Source organism: Triturus cristatus, chromosome 2_2 (assembly GCF_964204655.1).
Source record: "Triturus cristatus chromosome 2_2, aTriCri1.1, whole genome shotgun sequence".
Lineage (NCBI taxonomy): Eukaryota > Metazoa > Chordata > Amphibia > Caudata > Salamandridae > Triturus > Triturus cristatus.
This window is the reverse complement of record NC_140582.1, coordinates 959,083,533-959,103,335: the sequence shown is the minus strand read 5'-3', so window position 1 is coordinate 959,103,335 and position 19,803 is coordinate 959,083,533. Positions and strand designations below refer to the sequence as shown.

Genomic DNA, 19,803 nt, shown 5'->3' with positions numbered 1-19,803 from the left:
TAGCATCATATTCTCAATGGACAGCATATTAACTAACTACAACCAGATAAGTAGCTAGATTTTAGTGACATTAGACAACCAAATTACACAGTAATAAACCATTTCTTATTTCCACAAAGAATAAGTAAAAGCAAAGCAAATCAAATGGTTGTAAGAAAACCATATGAACAAGTGGAGCAAGCAACCTTTTGGAGATTCAGCAATACCACAAACTTCTACTGGGGAAGAAAAAAATGCACTTTAGAATTACATTTCTGTCAGTTACGTTACAGACCTAATGATGGATCTACGTGGCAACTTTCAAGTCTAAATATACCACTAACTAAATTCATACTCAAAATACATATAGCACATATATATATATATATATATATATATATATATATATATATTCACGCTCCGTAGCCAGTCCCACCAGGTGAGCAGCACTCGAACACGCACTAAGGTGGCAAGCCTTGAATTCAGGGTACAAGCAGGTTCAGTTTGCAGTTTCAATCAAACAGCCAGAAAGCGATTCGCCTGACGCGTTTCGAAAGTCAATCTTTCTTCTTCAGAGGCAGTCGCTGTAATGAATGTGTGCTCCGGTCTCCATGCTTAAATGCCAAAATCACACCCCCAGATGGGCCAGCCAAATGACCAATTTCTGTCAAAGTATTTTCAGCCCACAGATGAGCCACCGCAAACAGTGCCTGTCAAGCCGTAAAGTGGGAGCATGCGCTTGGGATTGATGGCAGGCACTGTTTGCGGTGGCTCATCTGTGGGCTGAAAATACTTTAACAGAAATTAGTGCACCATCTGAGGTCTGATTGACCGGGACTCCATCACCCATAATGCCGAGGGTCATTTGGCCGGCCCATCTGGGGGCGTGATTTTGGCATTTAAGCATGGAGACCGGAGCACACATTCATTACAGCGACTGCCTCTGAAGAAGAAAGATTGACTTTCGAAACGCGTCAGGCGAATCGCTTTCTGGCTGTTTGATTGAAACTGCAAACTGAACCTGCTTGTACCCTGAATTAAAGGCTTGCCACCTTAGTGCGTGTTCGAGTGCTGCTCACCTGGTGGGACTGGCTACGGAGCGTGAATATATATATATATATATATATATATATATATATATATATATATATATATATACACACACACACACACACACACACATATACACAGAATATTCTTAATATTCAATGTAAGCTTTCTAATAAGAGATGAAATGGTAAACTATGACACTCAGATAAATTGTAATCCCATAACTCATCACTACCAGACATCAAAGATAAATTTAATATTGTAATCCGCAAGAGCAAATATTCAGGGGTTTCCAGGCTGGCTCATATCCTTCGTGCACTGGCACTGCTTCAAGAGATGGCAGCCACTCTGGTTTTACTTCCCTCTCGCTGAAATGGCCCACGGTCCTAAATTTTGCTGAAAATCTTGGTTATGTCTTGTTTAGAGAAACCTTTAGCAAAATCACCCAACAAACAATTTCCAAACTGCAGTATCCAGTGAATTCTGGCAGAAAACCCAATTAAGCAGCTGCAGTCTTATGAAAGCACTACTCGGCTCAACCAAGCTGAGAGCACCAAGAAGCAAAGCAGTTATTACTGCACATCTTGGTGACATTAGAATGAAATTTGAGAACAACTTTGTAGGTGGCCTTTTATATCCGCTAACAGCTTTCGTCTTTGTTCACCAAAGATTTCTAATCAATAATCTGCAGACCAGCATTGGCACAGACCAAATTTTTGATGTGATTGAGGATGTGGTTAAGACACCTTCAAGTTCCTCTCTTAGAAAAAATACTTCAGCCTCTCCTAGCTACAAGAAACCCATGATCAGCCAATCTTTGCCAAATTGTGGTGCTAAAATACAATAAAGGCTGGCCACAGGGGTGGTGCTTTCTCAGTGTTGGATAAAAACATAGGCCAGGACTTCACTGCTAAAAATGCTGAAATGAGTACCCAGCCTTCTGGAAGGCTCTCAAATTCTGGTAGATTTCCAGACTGATGTAAACTGTTGGTTAAAAACTTTGGTCTGAGTGCCTTAAGGCCGTTTCTAGCCAACTCTGGCTGCATGAAAAACAAATACCCTGCAATAGAAGATTAATCAGAACATCTGCTCATTTTGAGAAAGAAAAACAATCTTTAAATTGAGTTAATTGATTTAGTTATCCTAGTGAATGTACCATTAGAAAGGGAGAACAGTTGAGTCAACAGCATCATAAATAGCCTGTCTTCACACTAAACATGGAGGCCCAAACAATCCCTGGAGGCACATAAAAACGCAACCTTGTGAAACCATAAAGTCTATTATAGTGGCCTCGCTATCAGATAGGCTCTAATAAAGATATATGCATTGCAACTGTAATCTGCCAATTCAATAGGTCAATGGTGAGGTAACTAATCAATTTAAATAAAAAGATCATGCGTGTATTTTTACAGTACGTTATTTGTTAATCAAATTCGAGAAAGATCAGCTCTGCCACTCTATATTGCATTCACAGCACCGATAAGGCTTCCACAGATTAAGAGTAAACTAAACAAGCCATTCACTAATTAACCAAAATGAGCAATTCAACACAATGTGGTTTGAAATTTTATATGCAAAGCATTGAAATGTTTCACTACAAATTACAACCTATAACATGTTAAATTAACTATTAAAAGCATACAATCATTTTATAATAAACATTTACAGTACAATGACAACACAACACGGAATTCATTAGAAGAAATTCAAATAAATAATGCATGACTTATAGTGCAATTGATTTATGCATAAATATAACTGCCTAAAATCAGTTTTAAAAATTGTTAAGAATCAAAGTAGCCACAGTGAACTAAATTACTGTGACAATGGAAACTTATTAGAAAACAAAAAATCTGAAACGCAAACTAAAATGCGAACAAATCTTACTAAAATTAAATAACCGTTAAATAAAATTGTTTTTACTTACTACAATGGTTTAACCAACTACTTTAAAAACCAGAGGCACTGTTTTTTATTTTAATATAAAATAGTTCTAAAACATTCAAATAAGACAAAAGCATGTATGTGGTTGGCTTTTACCTTTTCAAAAGTCTGCAGACACCTGTAGTTTCAGAAATCTTCAACAGAGTACCAATCAGTATAAATATTGACATTTAAAATTTAAACTACTTGCATTCGAATGCGCGGAGGGAAACAGCCCTTGCTCCGTTTACCTGTGGCATGTACGTGCAGCCAGATAATTCTGAGCATGGATTTTTTTTTTTTTTTTTTTTAAAAGCAGCAAACATTAACACAAATTTATCTAAAAATATTTTAATAGGACCATAACATTAATACAAGCAATAGAGATCTGTAAATTAGACTTTAAAAAACTACAACTGAAGACTTCTGTTAGTAGTAAAATATCCCTGATTCTGTGATTCCTGCTACCTTGTCAGGTCACCTTTCAAATAAATCAAACAAAATCTAAGGTTGCTTGCAATGTATGCTTCAACAGTTTATATTTCTGATGTCTGCTAAAAAGTTCGATTAAGTTCAATCAGTTCTCCTAACATTTTAAGCAAATTGAGTATACATTTCTAACTTGACCCCATTATGCTCCAGACTATAGAGAAAATCGGCTGGGGGACATTGAACCAGTGACAATACGTTTCCAAACGTCTTGGATCAAATATGGCTTAGCTGTTAAAAGTAAAAGTCATGACCCTACCACTATGATTTCTTTCTCAAACAGCTTATGTTGGCAAACAGTCAAACACTGCCTGGATTTTCTGCTATGTGCCAACATTTTAATGAACTATAAGTACTTTAACATATTTATGTCCTATAACAGACTTGTAATTAGGTTGAACAAGTGATGATATTTTTAAACTTAGTGGAGTGCTAGAATAGTAAAGGGAAATGTAAGCTGTTTAAGCCCACATTATAATATAGGACACTAGTAGAAAACCGGAGTTTAGATCAGTCCATTCTTGAATAAATTACATACAATAAATAAAAAAATACATATACAGAACTGGGTACAAAACACAGGCTGTGCAAAATGTGTAAGGAAACCCCCAAAATTGTTATTTTAGTAGTTTGCATGAATTACTGTGGTTAATGAGGACAACTCAAACAAGCCATTTAACAGAAGATAATGACTAAAGTATTTATAAATTCACACAAGTACTTTGACATTAAACCACCAGAAATATGCATTTCATACAAACAAATATAAATATTTCAAATATTTATATAAATGCAACCTTAAGATGAAATCTTTCACACTAAGTTAAAATGAACTGCTCAGTTTCACACTAAGCAACTGCAAGTTCAAAAGCTTTTTAAATGTAGGTAAATCTATCAAGACCCTGAACAAACTGTAAATTTGGTTATTAGCAAAATGATACATGTATTGGCCCACCAAAATAAGACCCTGATATATATATACTTTGTCCAACAGAAATAATTTCTGAAGTCACAGCAGCAGTTGAATTAGTTACAGTGAGGTTCAGTAGCAAGTGTGTCTCAATCAGTAGCAAGAGTGACAGTGAATAACTAAAATAAATGTTCAGTAGTCATAACATCACCTAAACAGCACATTTAAACTGCAACTGTAGATGTATGCTTGGTGCATTACGAACAAGCTTCAAGTTGCATCCCTACTTACTTTTTAAACAATGTTAAATTCTCTCCTCGCCCACTAAGAATTTTTTTTTTAGTAAATAATCCTCAAAGGCGTCCATTATAGTTACATCTTGCAATGGTCATTCAAAAAAAAATCCTACAGCTACTGGGTCTGTAACTATAATTGTCAGTTAAACAAATGTATACATTACAACAAAGTGTAATTCATGTGCCCCAATTATTTTCTACTCACCAAAAGAATTCGGCCTAAAATATTCATTTATATTTCACCTACAAAACAATTTCAAATTAAAATAGAAATTTATTTAGCGGGGAAGGTGAACTTTACTGTTGACTGCTAGAAATGTATATTATTAATACTGCACAAACCGGTTTCACTGGTAGGGAATTTGATTTGTGTTCTTTAAAAAATAAAACCTTCATGATTCTACTTACAGGAGATGCTTGTTATTATAAAAGTTACAAACCAGTAATCACAGTATTAAAATCCCGTATAGCGATGGGAGTACAGAATGATTGGGGAGAAGAAAGATTTTCACCATTTAAAGTTAATGCTTCACGTGACAAACTTATGCTTGACTATGAAAGAAACCTGAATATTTTCACCTATTTGTACAACAATTTATTAAATACAAACTATCAAAATTAAGTGTGCAACTATATAATTCTGAACACAGTGAAAACCCTGAATAAACAATTTTAAAGGCATGTATGTGGTATGTGGTTTCTGAACTGTATAATATCATACTTCCTGTCAGAGTGGGAATGTCTCTCATACACAGTTGTATATGTACACATGTGCACATTACATATACAAAATAAGTTAACATTTATTTTTATACAGGATTGCTGCTGTTTTTAGAGCTGCCAGTCCCTGAACTGGTCACATTAAATAAACCAGTATCTGGTAAACGGAATTTCTTCTTCGGTGGAGTCTTCAGTGTTCCAGATCTTTCCTTAACTTTGTATTCTAAAGTGCTGTGAGGTACCCCATAAATCCCTTGTGCTTTTGAAACACTCATTTTGCCACTCATCACCATAGAAATTGCTTCTTCCATTATTTCATGGTCATATTGTCGATAGCGTCCACGTTTTTTCCTTGGCTGTTTATTATCTTTGCACAGATCATCTGCGTGATCAGAAGAAGCATCAATTGTTCCATTCTTTGCATGAAGACACAGAGGCGAGAGTTCTCCATGAATAATGTAGGGGTCAACACTTGAACGAGTTACAGGCATAGAACATTCATTTTTGCTCTGTTTAGGTAAAATATTCTTCAGTTTTTGAAGAGCCGATGCATCCAGAACTGATGAAGTTTTAGAAACGTGATACATGACGTCAAGAAGACCAGACGTGTCAGGTTGTGGCTTGGGCACAGAACTAACTCGTACCTGAGGAATTTTTAACTGTACAATAGGACTTGACGTTTCACAATTTAGTCCTTCATGTTTTTCTTTGAACTGAGTAACCATTCTCTGAAGAGTTAACTGGTGGAGGTAACTGGAAGCTGTGGGGAATTTCAATTCTGAGGTTTCAAGTAAGTTAAGCTTATTTTTCTCTGTGCGCTCTGCTTGAGCTTTTGCCCACAAGGCTACTTTTTGCAGCACTTCACAGGTTTCTTTATTGTTTTTATACAAATAACTATCATTAAAACTTCGAGTTTTGTTTTTAAAATATGCAGGTTTTCCTGCTGTTAAGGCTTTGAAGTGGATAAATAAAGTTTTCTGAGGTATGCCATAAAGTATGGCTGCTTTATTCATGTCCAGTGCTCCTGACTGAATGTCTTTCATAGCTTTTGAAAGTAAACCATCTGCAAACTCAGCACTTCTTTCCAAATAGTCCTCTCGGTCTCTATGTCGTCTCCTGGATGGATGGAATGAAACGATGGTAAACTGATGCATGAGAGACTTGTAAAGAGCTATTGTAGGGGACAGTCCACTCCTTTATTAAACGTCTTGCTTAGGTAACATCACTGCTTCTGTCATTATGTCTTTGAGATGTAGCAGTTATTGGTTATCATAGCAAAAGCTACAATCCTGCTAGGTCTGTGAGTCAAACATAAGCGTCTACTGCAGCCCTTCCAAGATCTTAAAGTCATAGCTCAGTATATGCATATTATTCATGTGTGCTTTCTATTCCTCTGACAGTAGCTTGCAGAGCAAAACCGTTATAAATATGGTGATGCAATTAGCAATCCATTACTAAGTTTCCAAATCCTAAAGTTTTTTGGTTAGTAGAAACGTGACGTTACCGCTAAACAAGTAATAAAAGAGTCAACCCCCTTAAATTTTGTGCAACAGAAATGTAAGCACACGCATGCGTACAACACATCATTTTATATTCATCTCGTTATACTGAATTACAAAACATAGATAACCATAACTTCATAGTCACCATGCTTTATTGCCTTTTACATTAATAAGCAAACCTTTCCCTATGCTGTAGAATACTTTGAGAGATTCTAAAATTAATTGCAAATATAGCCCACTTCCAAGGCAACAGAAACTTAAAGTGTTTCAGTGTCTCAGCCTTGGAGTCTTAATTTGGGTGATTTTTTTATGACCAAATTAATTTCCCAAATTCTGTTTCTATACTGTATTAGCTGCCTGTTCAAGACTAAACTTATCTTTCTGAATTTTTAGCAGTCCAAATGAGTTTGATTGCAAAAAAAGTCAAAGAAAAAGAAGAATACTCAACAGAAAAAGAAGCACATGAAATGCATGAGAAGATAAATAGTACAAGATCATTTCGGAACTATCAGTTTTTCACTTCAAGAAACACAAATCATCAGTTTTTACAATGTGAGACAAGAAAAGGGCTTCATTAAAAACATCTGTACACAAAAGTACTTCAGCATTAAACAAAAAACGCTTCTTACCGCGACAATGGAGATTCATATGAGGAATCCAATGTAGTTACTTTTTCTGAATACAAGCTTGTTTTTTTAGTAGAAAGATCAAGCACACCATCTCCTATTACAGGAAAAAAAATAATTCATACCCAATTATTGCATTATTCTGGCATAAAGTATTATTAACTGAATTATTCTTAAGGCGAGAATGGAAAAGATGTTTACTTTTAATCCTACACCTTCGTCTGACTCTCAACTGAAGTTCTGAACAAATTAACAGTCACCCCCACCACCCATGTGCGGGATCTTGAAAGTCGGAGTATAAATATTCAAAATATATATATATATATTTTTTTTTAAACCAGGCTTTTGATTTTTTAAAAGCAGATAGATGCAGGAGCATTAGTGAGACTAAAAAGGTCTGAATTTATTGGTTTTAAAAACCATATCAGATTAAAATGTAAGATAACAGTAAACTGAAAAGCTGAAACATTAACTTTGCTGATTTAATCAGAACGAAAAACAGAAGACAATTAGAAAAAGTGAGCCAAATAAGCAGCAACTGCAAAATGTATTGAAATTGCTCCTTTAAGCATACCAGTAGCTTTCAAATCCAATAATGCCTTATAGTGGAAGCTGCACCACTTTGTGACGAAGACTACGTAATCCCAATGTTTTGTGTTGATCACAAAAAAACATTGGTCATGAAGAAGCTTAAGTTGTCTAGGACTTCAATGATAAGTCATTCAATGCTAACTCTTTACAAGAAAATCATATGTCCTTCTCCATAAAGGATCATCATTGAAAGTAGTGAAGATATGCAGCAAACAGCAAAAACATCCCCTCAGCTGGAAAGCTATAAGATAAAACATGGTAATTAAAAAAAATATATATACTTTGTATTCGCTCTGGAGCCTAAGACCAAGGAGTAGACTCGGTAAATGTATAAACAGTTACTCAATTAACCACTTTGCAAGTGTCAGCAACAGAAAGATTCTTAGTAAAGCAGAAGGAGGTCCTTTCAAACATGTAGAACAAGCCTTCTTGTTTACCTTGCAGGAATACAACAATACAAGGATGTGCATGAGAACATCGATCTCACCGAGAATTCACCGTTTTGAAGACACAACAGCCCTAATAAGACTGTAGTTTACAGTACATTTTCAAAATCATTTTTGTCAAGCTACAAGCTGTACCATCTCTTGGGATCTGGCTATGTGAGGTCGTTTTAGCAGATGGACATTATCTTTAACAGAGGCTAAGAAATATTCTGGTTCTGATGAAAAGCCTAAACAAATTCAAGAAGAAAAGATGGGTATGTTCTAATGACTACTCTTATATAATTAAACAAACCAGTGCATTCTAGGGAATGTAAAGTTCAATTTTACTAATCATACCCGCCTAAATAATAGAGACTAGATACAGCTATCCAGGACAAGTACTACAATTGGGTATTTTGAACTGGTTTCTGCTAGAAAACGTCTTTGCGGTAACCCCCAGTTTTTGACTGACTGTTTTTAAAATCTCTGTACACTGGGGTACTTCCGAGTCTGTGGTGTATATGCTCCAACCCCTAAAACATGGTAAAAGACGCTACTCACCAATGACATTGAAGCTTAAATGCCACCTGTGCACTGCAGAACATAGTGCTATCCTGCTAGGCTGACCCCCCCTGTAAATCCCAGATAAATATATTCACACATGCTTCACAGTGGTGCGACCTAATAAAACCATCAATACTTAGGCTGAGTTTTTTTGTGTTACTAAACCATGAAAAGCTATTTGCAATGCGCAAGGCTGTAGCTATTCTGATCAGTAAAACAAAAGTACAATTAAAAACTGTTTTTTGGTAACCTTGGTTTGGAATAAACTACATAATCTATTAAACCACTGTCCTGTCAGTGCTTCCCCTAGATGAGATGTGAAAATTGCACCTAGGGTCAGAAAGTTTTGTTTTGGCAGGAAGGCCTAGGTATGATGTATGACACTCAAACTCTCAGTGAAGGCAAGTGAGGAGGGCTTGGGAACATCAATAACAAGAGGCCAGAGTGAAGCCTGCCCATTCATAATTAACCTTTAAGTGAGACCTGGGGCAGAAGTCTTTCATCCAGGGCCACCCGTAGCCAGCTATGGTCCATCACAGTTGAAACAAATATGATATAGTTGAGGAGTTTGCTACTGCTGATTTCCCTAGACACCCATGGCTGGGCAGCTCGCCTTCTCAGAGGACAGAAAGGTTCTGCTCAGTAGGATTTCACTAAAAATAACCACTGTGGGATAAGTTGCAGAAAGACTAACAGTATGTGTTGCAGAAGAGAGGGGCTGACCCTTGGAATTTTGTTGCCAATAGCTGGGAATTGCCCAGGAGTCAGCCTCACCGGCTGGCTAATGATTCCTACAAGAGTGGCACCTTACCCCCAGCTCATCAAAACACATCTGGGCCTATGAAAGACAAGGCATGGAACTGCTGCCTGTGCCATGTGTGGAGACGGAAGCGCTGAACTTGCTCCCACTTGTTACCCAGGACCAAAGTGAACTCCAATGTTTAGTTGGCGGAACGCTTGGGAGGCTTCAAGGATATCAAATGCGGCAGACTTTTCCAGACGTGACTAGCTGAAACTGGACTGAGACTGCATCCTGCTGGTGGCCTCTGCCGAGTAGGTCATGGGTGCCCTAGAAGTGACTAAGAGGAGCTGCTCTGGAAAGTTTTGAAAAGAGTCTTTAAAAACTTTCTTCAAGATCAATCGCTACAACAAAGTGGCCTAGCAGCAAAGGTATTACATTTCAAAAGGACTTCTTACAGGTTCCAGGTTTGCTCTGCTAGAGGTTTGAGCTCCAAAAGAGAATTAAGCCCCAAAACCAAAATTCTGACGAAGCAAAGACATGAAAAGTATCCAACTGACTAGGACTTCCGCAGGTGATAAATTCAAATTTTCCCCAACTAAAACCATCAGTGATCCGACTTAAATAGGACTTCATGGATATAGCTTGCAACATGGACCAGATGGAGGATATCAACTTTCAAAAAGTAGACTAATTCCAAAGGTGAAAACTGACCAGCACAACCCACTTGGTGTGTCCAACCTCCGCTCTATCGCAGGTAGCCTGAAATCACACCTAGTTACCAGGTCAACTGTAAACACAGACTTTAAGCGGCGCTTTACTTAAAGTGCTTTTTTCTTAAAACTGTAACAAAAACAAAAACATGGAGTTTATGGCTTCCCATACAGGATTGTAAACATTTTGGTGATTGCAAAGAGTGAAGCCCAAAATAGGAAATTGATGTTTATCACCAAGTACACCACGTATAGTGATAAGGTCTCTAAAGTTTAAAGATGAGCTGGCACCCGTTAATGGATATTCCTGGTTTACAGAACTCCCTGGACAAATGCCCTTCTATAACATAGAAGGAGCTCTACATTAATGGATACCCTCTATCAGTTATATTAAAACCACTGGAAAGAAAGGTACCTGGCTACCTTCTAAACCCGGGGAGGGAGGGGGTTCTTTGTATGCAATTCCTGCAACGTTTGCTCGTATGGAAATAACAGAACCAAGCATTTTAGTTTTAATACTGCCCAGCAATACAACATTAGACACTTCATTAACTCTAACACAACCTTTGTTGTATATGTGATAGGTTGCAAATGCAGCATGATCTATGTGGGTAGTACATACCTTTGCCTCAAGCTATGCCTACAGGAACACCGTGGAGCTCTAAACGGGGACACAAGATATCCCATGTCTGAACACTACAAAGATGCCCACCCCAATGCTCATAGTTTCTGGTTCCATGGAACAGATCATACTATTGCAGGTACCAGAGGAGTGGATCGGGACGTACTTTTGAGGCAAACGGAGGCTAAATGGATTTGCTGGATTAGGACTTTATAAAGAGCGCCATATAAGAGTCCAAAACTGATCAAAATGGCTATGGTGTCCACCCCCACTCTTATGTAGATGGATGAAGACGGAATCTGGGTTTTGAATTTTTTTTGGTTTAATCTGTGGTCTCGGATTTTCTTGTAGCTGGAGTATGTTTGTACAATTAGCTTTTTCATGATTGACAATATAGATGGATATAAATTGGTGTTAGGGACACATGGATAAACAAAAGCCAAAACCTCCTAGTGGGTCACCTCCACACCATGTGAAATCTATACATTTTGAGCTATATGGCCGGCATGACTTCTTTATTTGAACCCGTTTAGAGTTCTTTTGCAATTCGGTACTTTGAGTCTACGACATCTTGTTGGTGGGGCCATTCTGGTTAGGGTTGTGGTCAGGATGAGGTGTTCTGAAGCTTTGGTAATGGAGTGCATGGGTTTGAAGTACTCCTTACAATTCCAGAGAGGGTCATAGCAACTATATCACACAGTAGCTGTTTTTCCTGGGGTTTACCTCTGTGGTTATGTGGGAACATCCCCGAAGGGTATTGACTTGAATGTGGATAGTAACAGGCGAACCACAAAGTATATGGTGTCTTGTATAACCACCTTTGGAAACACTGTACATTTCAAGATGGCCACCACTTTTGGCTAGCAATAGAGGTTTCCCCATTTTAGGGTCTTATTGACTACATTTCCTAGGCCACTCCATCTAGCCGGTGATTTAATTTGAGCTCTTTATACATGTATGGATTGCCTTAAGTATTACTATTCCATATACATGTTGAAATACCTTTAACTGCTCAGAATTTAGAGCGGTATACGGCCACACTTACCATTATCGTGTTGCGAACCTTCCTTAGAATATCTACCTGTTTTATTTTTTATTTTTACTTTGCTTTTGATTGTTAAGAGTTTATTCTTTTATGGATTATTTTTGGGTCTTTTCATTTTATATATGTAGAGTTAACTGTTCAGGATTTTAAGTAATTTATATTTCAAGATGGCCACCACATTTTTTATTATTGTATCAGGAATTTTTGTAATACACTTCCGGATCATCTCACTTAACCTCAGACAGTAGCCAAGGCAACATAAAAAAGCATGACTGGCGTGGCTTTTGTAAACCGGACCGCATTAGAGTTATGGGCGCATGGGATACGCATCATGGGGAGTGTACCACTTTGGCAATGGGGGGTCTATAGGTCATTAGTTCATGAAGGCTTGTAACCAATAGAAGGGTCTTCTTTCAATCTGGGGAGCCACAGATAAATCAGTTTTGCTAATTCATGGACAGGACTCATGTCAATGGCAATTATTGCAGTCTCGCCCTTTTGACAGGGTACATTGGGTTTCAAGAAATATTTGTGTTAGACAGATTAACACTCGTTTCAGTGATAACTATTGCAGTCTCTCACCTTTGGGACTGATGGTGCGCAGGGGTGCAAGAGACTATGTGGCATTTACTTGTCGGCTATGTCTTGACTATGCCTCGATATGGCATGTGTTAGTCTTGGGGGACACATTTTGACAACACCCATATCTAGGGGGGGGAAGCACACATTTAGCAGTAGGGAACTTATCTATACAAGAAAGGTTAATATAATAGATTGATTTTACTATGTTGTCTATACAGGTAAACATGGTGATCTATGAAAATCCACGGTACTAACTGAAGGTTACCAAATCACCAATGACTTAATGTGGAGGACTTTCATGCCATATTGTTTGGATGGACAGTCAAGTTGTATTACTTAAGAAAATATTCACCAGACTTTATTCAGAGGGGAGAGATGAATTAGGAATTGAAAATAGGTGAACTTGAGCACAGGACACTGGTGGATCCCACCTGCCTGTAGTTTGTCATGGGTATTTATGTGGTTCAGATATTTGTAGGTTTTGAGGTGCTCAACTGTGTTGAATCTATGATTTTTTTGGTGTATATACAGATTATTACACAGTTCTTTAGATATGAAATTTTTCTATATGAGGTCTTTCTGATTGCGGCAAATTTTGTTATGCTAAATATTCATGTGCCAGTTTATGTAATAGGGAGGGAGGGGGGGGGGGGGGGGGGGGGGAAGATTGGCTCCAAGATAGGACTCCTGCTCATAGTATCATTGTTGTGTGTCATGTATTTATATACATATGAGTTATTGGAATAAGCATTGTATTATTTGAATAGGTATTCGTATTATTTGTATATATATTTTTTGTGTGTGTTCTAGTCTTATGTTATTGTTTTATGCGCGTTTTCAGCCCAGATAAAGAACCAAGAGCAATTGGAACGAAGCTAGTTGGCTGGATTTGAACTTTTTTACATTGAATAAATAAAATAAAGGATATACTGTGCATACATATTGGAAATGGACTTCTTTATGGTGCACATTCCAATACGTTATAAGTAACATAATCTGTTCGAGGTATGTGTGCTGTAGATACACATGCTTTGCATTGACTTTAAAGCAGTACCTCTCCGGTGCTTTTGCTGGAACAGGTAAAAGAAGTTTAGCCTCTGCTTAGCATGTCTGGATGCATTTAACTAACCATCTTGGAATGCTTGAATTTAAAATAACTTTTCCTAAACAAGGAGGTGAAAAGGCTACAAACAATTGATTAGTTTCTCTAAATGATTTAGGGAAAAATGTACGACCATTCCATTTTGCGAGACACAAATTAACGTTGTGCGACTTGCAATTAGCGACTTGCAAAATGGAATGTACAACAGTGTCAGACACTTCGCAATTCCAAATGGGGTGGTAAATGACCTGCATCAATATCCGTGAGGCAGGTCACAATTTGCAACCCATTGGGAATAGCCAGAACTCGCCAAGATGGTGGCCTGCTCGGGTCAGCAGACCACCATGCCCGTGACTGCTTTTTCAATAAAGCAGTTTAAAAAAAAAGTATCCCGTTTTCTTAAAAGGTAAACGGGATGGATTTAATTTTTTTGGACCAGGCAGTCCATTGGACCACTGCCTGCTCTTAAATATTTTCGCATCCATTCACAAAGGGGGAAAGGGTTTCCTTCCAGTCTGCGAGTACCTTACTATCTACTTAAAGTAGGTGGTAAACTGCAAATTGGGGGTCGCAAGACAAGGGTACATAGTATTCTGACTCACTATTAGGAAGGGATGCCCTTGGCACACCCAGTCCTAATAGCGACTGCAAACACTATTTTGCAAATCACAGACTCGCAAATTAGCATTTGTACATACCACCACCCTTTGAGGTCGCAAACAGGCCGATTTTCCCATTTGTGACTTCAAAAAACAGTCGTACATCTTGCCCTTAGTCCGGTCAATGTAATGCATGAATGCCTTTTTTACATATAAGGTGTGTAATGCATTTTCTGCAACTGTATCTGGTTGTGGGGAACAAAAAAGGTAAGTCAATGGATCGATTAATATGGAAATTGGAAACTACTTTTGATGGAAATTCTGGGTTATATCCAAGTCCCTAAGTAGTTCAAAGAAAGGCTCGTCTAGAATTAACTCCTGAATTTCACTGACTAAGAGAAGTAATGCTGATTAAACAGCAAATTTCCATGAAAGATACTGCAATTGACAAGAATGTAATGGTTTGACAGAAGGACCTATTTATCTCATTAGGGCAATGTTTAATGTCCATGCTGGGGTAGGTGAAGTCTATTAGGAATTATTCTTTTAAGTCCCTCCATAAAAGCTTTTATAACCAAAATTTAAAACAGATATTTGTCTATTTTGGAGCTGCAATAGCTGCAAGGTGTAATCTTATAGAAGTATATACTAATCCTGCAGTTTGTAAACGCAATAGGTATAAGTGTTCGTACTTTTGCCTGAGGAGGGTTAAAGTTTTGTTTGTGATAGAATAAAGTTTAAATTTTGCTACATACCATTGCCTTTCAATTGGTTTACGAGCCTCTTTAAGAATGTTCATACAATCGTGAGGCAAATTTAAGTACCCAGACTAAGACTTCAGGCGCCAAATTGCAAGATTAATTTCTTTGGGAGTGGGATGTCTTAATGTCTTATGGTTCTGCATGAGAAGTTCCAGGTTAAGCTTCCCGTGGGTCACTACAGAGATTTCCATAAATGTAGAAATCCATGGTTGTCGAGCCCATGTGGGAGCTATTAGTACCATGGTGAGATGTTTGAGTTTCCTGACCACTAATGGAAGTAGTGGGAGGGGTGAAAAAGTGTGTGAAAATAGTTAATCCGTAGAGCATTACCTTTAGACTGATGGTGGTGATATCTGCTTGCGAAGTGTGGGCATTTCGTTTTTTTTTTTATGCAAAGGTCCATCTCTGGAAACACCCTACTTGTGAAAGTATGGCTGAAGAACACGGATGAATCTCCCATTCGTGGACTTGTCCGCAAAGCTGATTGCTTGTCCCTGCTAACAAAGTAATGTTGTGGTGTATTGCTAACCAATATTTTCTGAGCTAAGTGAGATAATTGGTGTGTGGTGTGTGCCCCCCCCTCCCCCCCCCCCCAACACTTTTATTAAATATATAGTGGTCATACTGTCTGTTTGAATAAGAACAGTTTAGTGCTGTAGGTGAGTTAGCTAGGCTTTGATCGCTAGATGAACAGCTTGCAGCTCTAGGCGATTGACATGGAGATACTTGTTTTTGGAATCCTTTAGTCCCTGAATAGTATGGTTGTTCCCCATCCTTTTAGGGAAGAATCGGTTAGAATTATTTTGGGAACTGGGTCTTGAAACGGGCACCCCTTTGATAGATTTTGTGGATTCCACCATTGCAGAGTGATATGTGCGTCTGTTTACCAAAACTAAATCATGAAGTTGACCCAATGACTGAGTCCATTGGAGAGACATTGTTGGAGGTCTCCTATTTAATCCGGCATGTGAGACTATGTAAATACAAGATGCGATCATGCCCAGAAGTCTGAGAAATGTTTTGGCTGGAATGAGAGTTCATGTTTAAAAAAGTGTTGAATTAATGTCGGTTTGTCGCTTATTCGGTCTTTGCTTGGGGATGTCAACGCTAGATTTGTGGCATGGCCCATAGAAGCACTCGAGTAGTACAGCTGGCTGTAGATGTTTTTGCAGGTTGGTGAACCCTACCTATTTGATGTAGTAAATCTAGGGCCTTTTCAATGTTTTGTTTGGATTAGCCAGTATTCTGGATATTGCTAGACAATGTTCTCTGCACAGATGTGCTGCCACAACTGCTAACCATTTTGCGAATATTCTTGGTGCTGTAGTGATCCCAAAGGAAAGTACTATGGGCTGATAATGTTTTCCCTGAAATAGAAAAATCGGAGGTATTTTCTGGGTGCAGGATGAATTGGCATATGGAAATAGGCGTCCTTTAGATCCAAGGTTGCCATGACGTCTTTTTTGTAGTAAAGGGATGATCTCTTGGAGAGACCATGTGGAAAATTTCCAATATTATGTAATGATTTAGTGGTCTGATATTTAGAATGGGCCGGAGGGATTTTTTGGGAAGAAGTATAGTATAGTGAATATACCAGTCCCATGAAATTGTGGTGGAACTGGTTCCATTGCTCCTTTTTGCAACAGCTGTTATTTCTTGTTGCAGAAGGATTTGATGTTGCATGGATAGTTTGTGAGGTGGAATATTTGGAGGAGTTATAAGCCCCAGACAATAACCATGTTAGATAATGTCTAAGACCCATTGGTCTGTTGCAACTGAATCCCAATTTGCGAAATTGTTGAAGAAGACTATCAAATGGTGTCTGGTGTTGTGGGGGAAAGGTAAAGGAGTCATTTAGTATTGCTATTTGGGGAACGGGATTTCGTTTCCTCTGCCTCTTCCTTTAAAATTGTTACCTCTGTAGAAGGTTTGTGTTGAAGTCTGTCCCAAAGTATTATATTCTGAACCAGAGGCACCTGTGGAAGCTGTCTGTACCCTCGACTGAAATTAGGCCTACAAAAGGAACCTCTACTGGGTTAGTTTGTAGAGCTTCCCATTGATTGTCCGACCTCAATGTCCTTTTTCATTTTCTCAAGGGCTTTGTCTACTTGAGGGCTGAACAGATGTTACTCAAATGAGAGATTTGATATGGTTTGTTGTATTTCAGGTTCGAAACCAAATATCCATAACCATGCATGTCTTATTAGGACACTGGTACCGATACTTCTAGTAGCAGTGTTGGCTGCATCTAGTGCACACTTAATGGAATGGTTTGGGATAAGTTTGCCTTCATTTACAATCTCTTGACCTCTTTTTCTGTGCTCCTCTGGGAGGTGTTGTAGAAGTCCCTCCATTTCATTTCAGTGGGCCCAGTCATATCTGTAGAAAAGTGCCACGTTTTGCATGGTTGCCCCCATTTTTTGCCAAACTGATGTACTTGGAGTGTGCCCTGGGTGCCTGCCAACCCCAGACCCATGTTCTTTCCCTAAACTATACAGTTGCAAAACCCAATTATCAACCCTGGCCACATGCAAGTCCCTTGTAAAAGGTACCATAGGTACCAAGGGCATTGTGACCAGAGAAGGCCTCTAAAGGCTGCAGCACTTATTGTGCCACTCTTCTAGGCCATGTATGCATTTATGTGTGTATACACACACACTGTTTTGGTGCAGAGTAAAGTCAACATGGCACACCCTGCATGCCATGCCTACAACCCACTGCCATGGCCTAGGTAAGCCACCCATCTAGCTGGTGCACTATACCACGGGTGAAGGTACAGGTGCATGAGCCCTGCACCTCTACAGTGTTTAAGTCCATTTTTAGACATTTTAAGTGCAATAAGGCAATAAAGAGTATATGGTCTGGCAGTTAGTCATTACGAACTTCACAGCACCATAATGGCTTTACTGAATTCTGGGAAGTTCGGTAGCAAACGTCTCAGCATAAGAAACCCACACTGATGCCAGTGTGGGATTTATTATACAATGCACTCAGGGCATTTTAGAGATGCCTCCTAAAAAACGACCTAACTCTAGTGTCCTGGCTGAGTGTGCTCGCCAGCTACCACCACTAGACATATTTCTGGACCCCCTCGGTCAAGAACCTGCTGATCTCGGGGTCCTGAAACAAAGCACATCATGGGGCGAAGTACCAAGCCTCCTCCCCCGAGACGGGCTGGGTCCACGAAGGGAAAGCTTCAAAGGCCTGCCACCTTTGTGAGCTACCGCAGCAATTTGCTGCTCCCAGCAACTGGCCCCCACTGGTTCTGACTCCAACTTTGGGCAGGAGAATCAGCAGGAAAACCAAGTTAGCTGGAGAGGTGCTGGGGAACTAGAGTTGTTGAGTTGCCAGCCCATGTACTCCTTATGGTTTCCCTGGCACCTACAATATTTAAGAATTGGTTTTAGTATTGTAGGAGCATATATACTCATGCAGATACACCCTCACCTGTGATACAGTGCACACTGCCTTAGGGCTATAATGCCTGCTAGCTTGGTGAGTTACCTACACCTTCAGACAGTGCTGGATGGCATAGCACCCAGGCAGGGTGCCAAGTCACCTTCAGTTTCACCTCACAGGGGCATGCGATCGCAGTGGCATGGTCGTAGTGAGGGGGTGCCTGGGGACCCACTTCAGGTCCCAGGCACTCAGGTTAACACTTACTAGGAACTTACAGGGGGCAAAAATATCAATTGTGGATAGGTTTTTAGGGAGCTAACCATGTCAAAAGAGGCACCCTCACAACTGGTCTTAGCCCACCCCTCCTTGGGAACTAGAAGTATCAGGAATAACTTCCAAGGCCCCTCTATACATCAAGCACCACTTCAATCGCACCCCTGGCAAGCAGAGTCTTCTTAGACCAAGATGTCACATAGAATTCAGATGTCCAAGTAACTAAAGGAGAAGGGCGGAGACAAAAGAGGGCATAATCAAACTGAATGGCCTGAAGGACCCACTGGTCTGAAGTAGCTGCATGCTACTGGGCATGCAAAATAGTATTCACACCCCTGCAAGACAACTATCACTGTAGGGCAAGCTAATGTTGTGGGACTGCTTCTGCCTCACCTGCAGAGACTACAGAAACTTCCATTGGACCCTCAAAGCCTAGACAAGGCGCAAGGACTGGTGTTGGCAACAGGCAATATCTCTCAAATAGCCCCAGAACTTCTGCAATCAAAGTGCTGGGGAAAGCAGCCCCAAAGAGCATGCAAGAGCCCTGCAATCTTAAAAGTGGTCTACATGGATTAGTTACTTACCTGTAATCCTAGTTCTCTTCCAGGGGTATCCTCATCAGTCATAAGCATTAGAATATTCCCGCCCATGTGCGGGATCCCGGAAACAGTACATTTTATGTGCCCCACATATATATATCCATACATATATACCTATATGTATACACAAGCAATTGCAGCCCATAAACCCTAGAGCTGAACCATGCTGTAAGGCATTTCCACTATACATAAGAAAATAGCATTATAAACACGGGAAACAACATTATAACTTGTTTGGAAACTGTTTTAATGCTTAGAAAACAGCAGAAATTCTTAGAAAACACTGAAAGCATA

The 19,803-nt window shown here is 39.1% G+C and overlaps 1 protein-coding gene across 4 annotated transcripts in view; it reads right to left on the bottom strand.

Annotated features, from left to right (window-relative positions):
• LCORL (ligand dependent nuclear receptor corepressor like) overlaps window positions 1–19,803 on the bottom strand; it is a 605,370-nt gene that overhangs the window by 484,660 nt on the left and 100,907 nt on the right. For 3 of the 4 annotated variants that reach the window (XM_085642364.1, XM_085642362.1, XM_085642363.1), the window contains one exon: window positions 7,499–7,592. In XM_085642364.1, the coding sequence (XP_085498490.1) occupies window positions 7,499–7,592 (94 nt within the window). Of the gene's footprint in view, window positions 1–3,287; window positions 6,484–7,498; window positions 7,593–19,803 lie in introns of those variants that run through there. The other variant, XM_085642365.1, reaches the window with a different exon arrangement.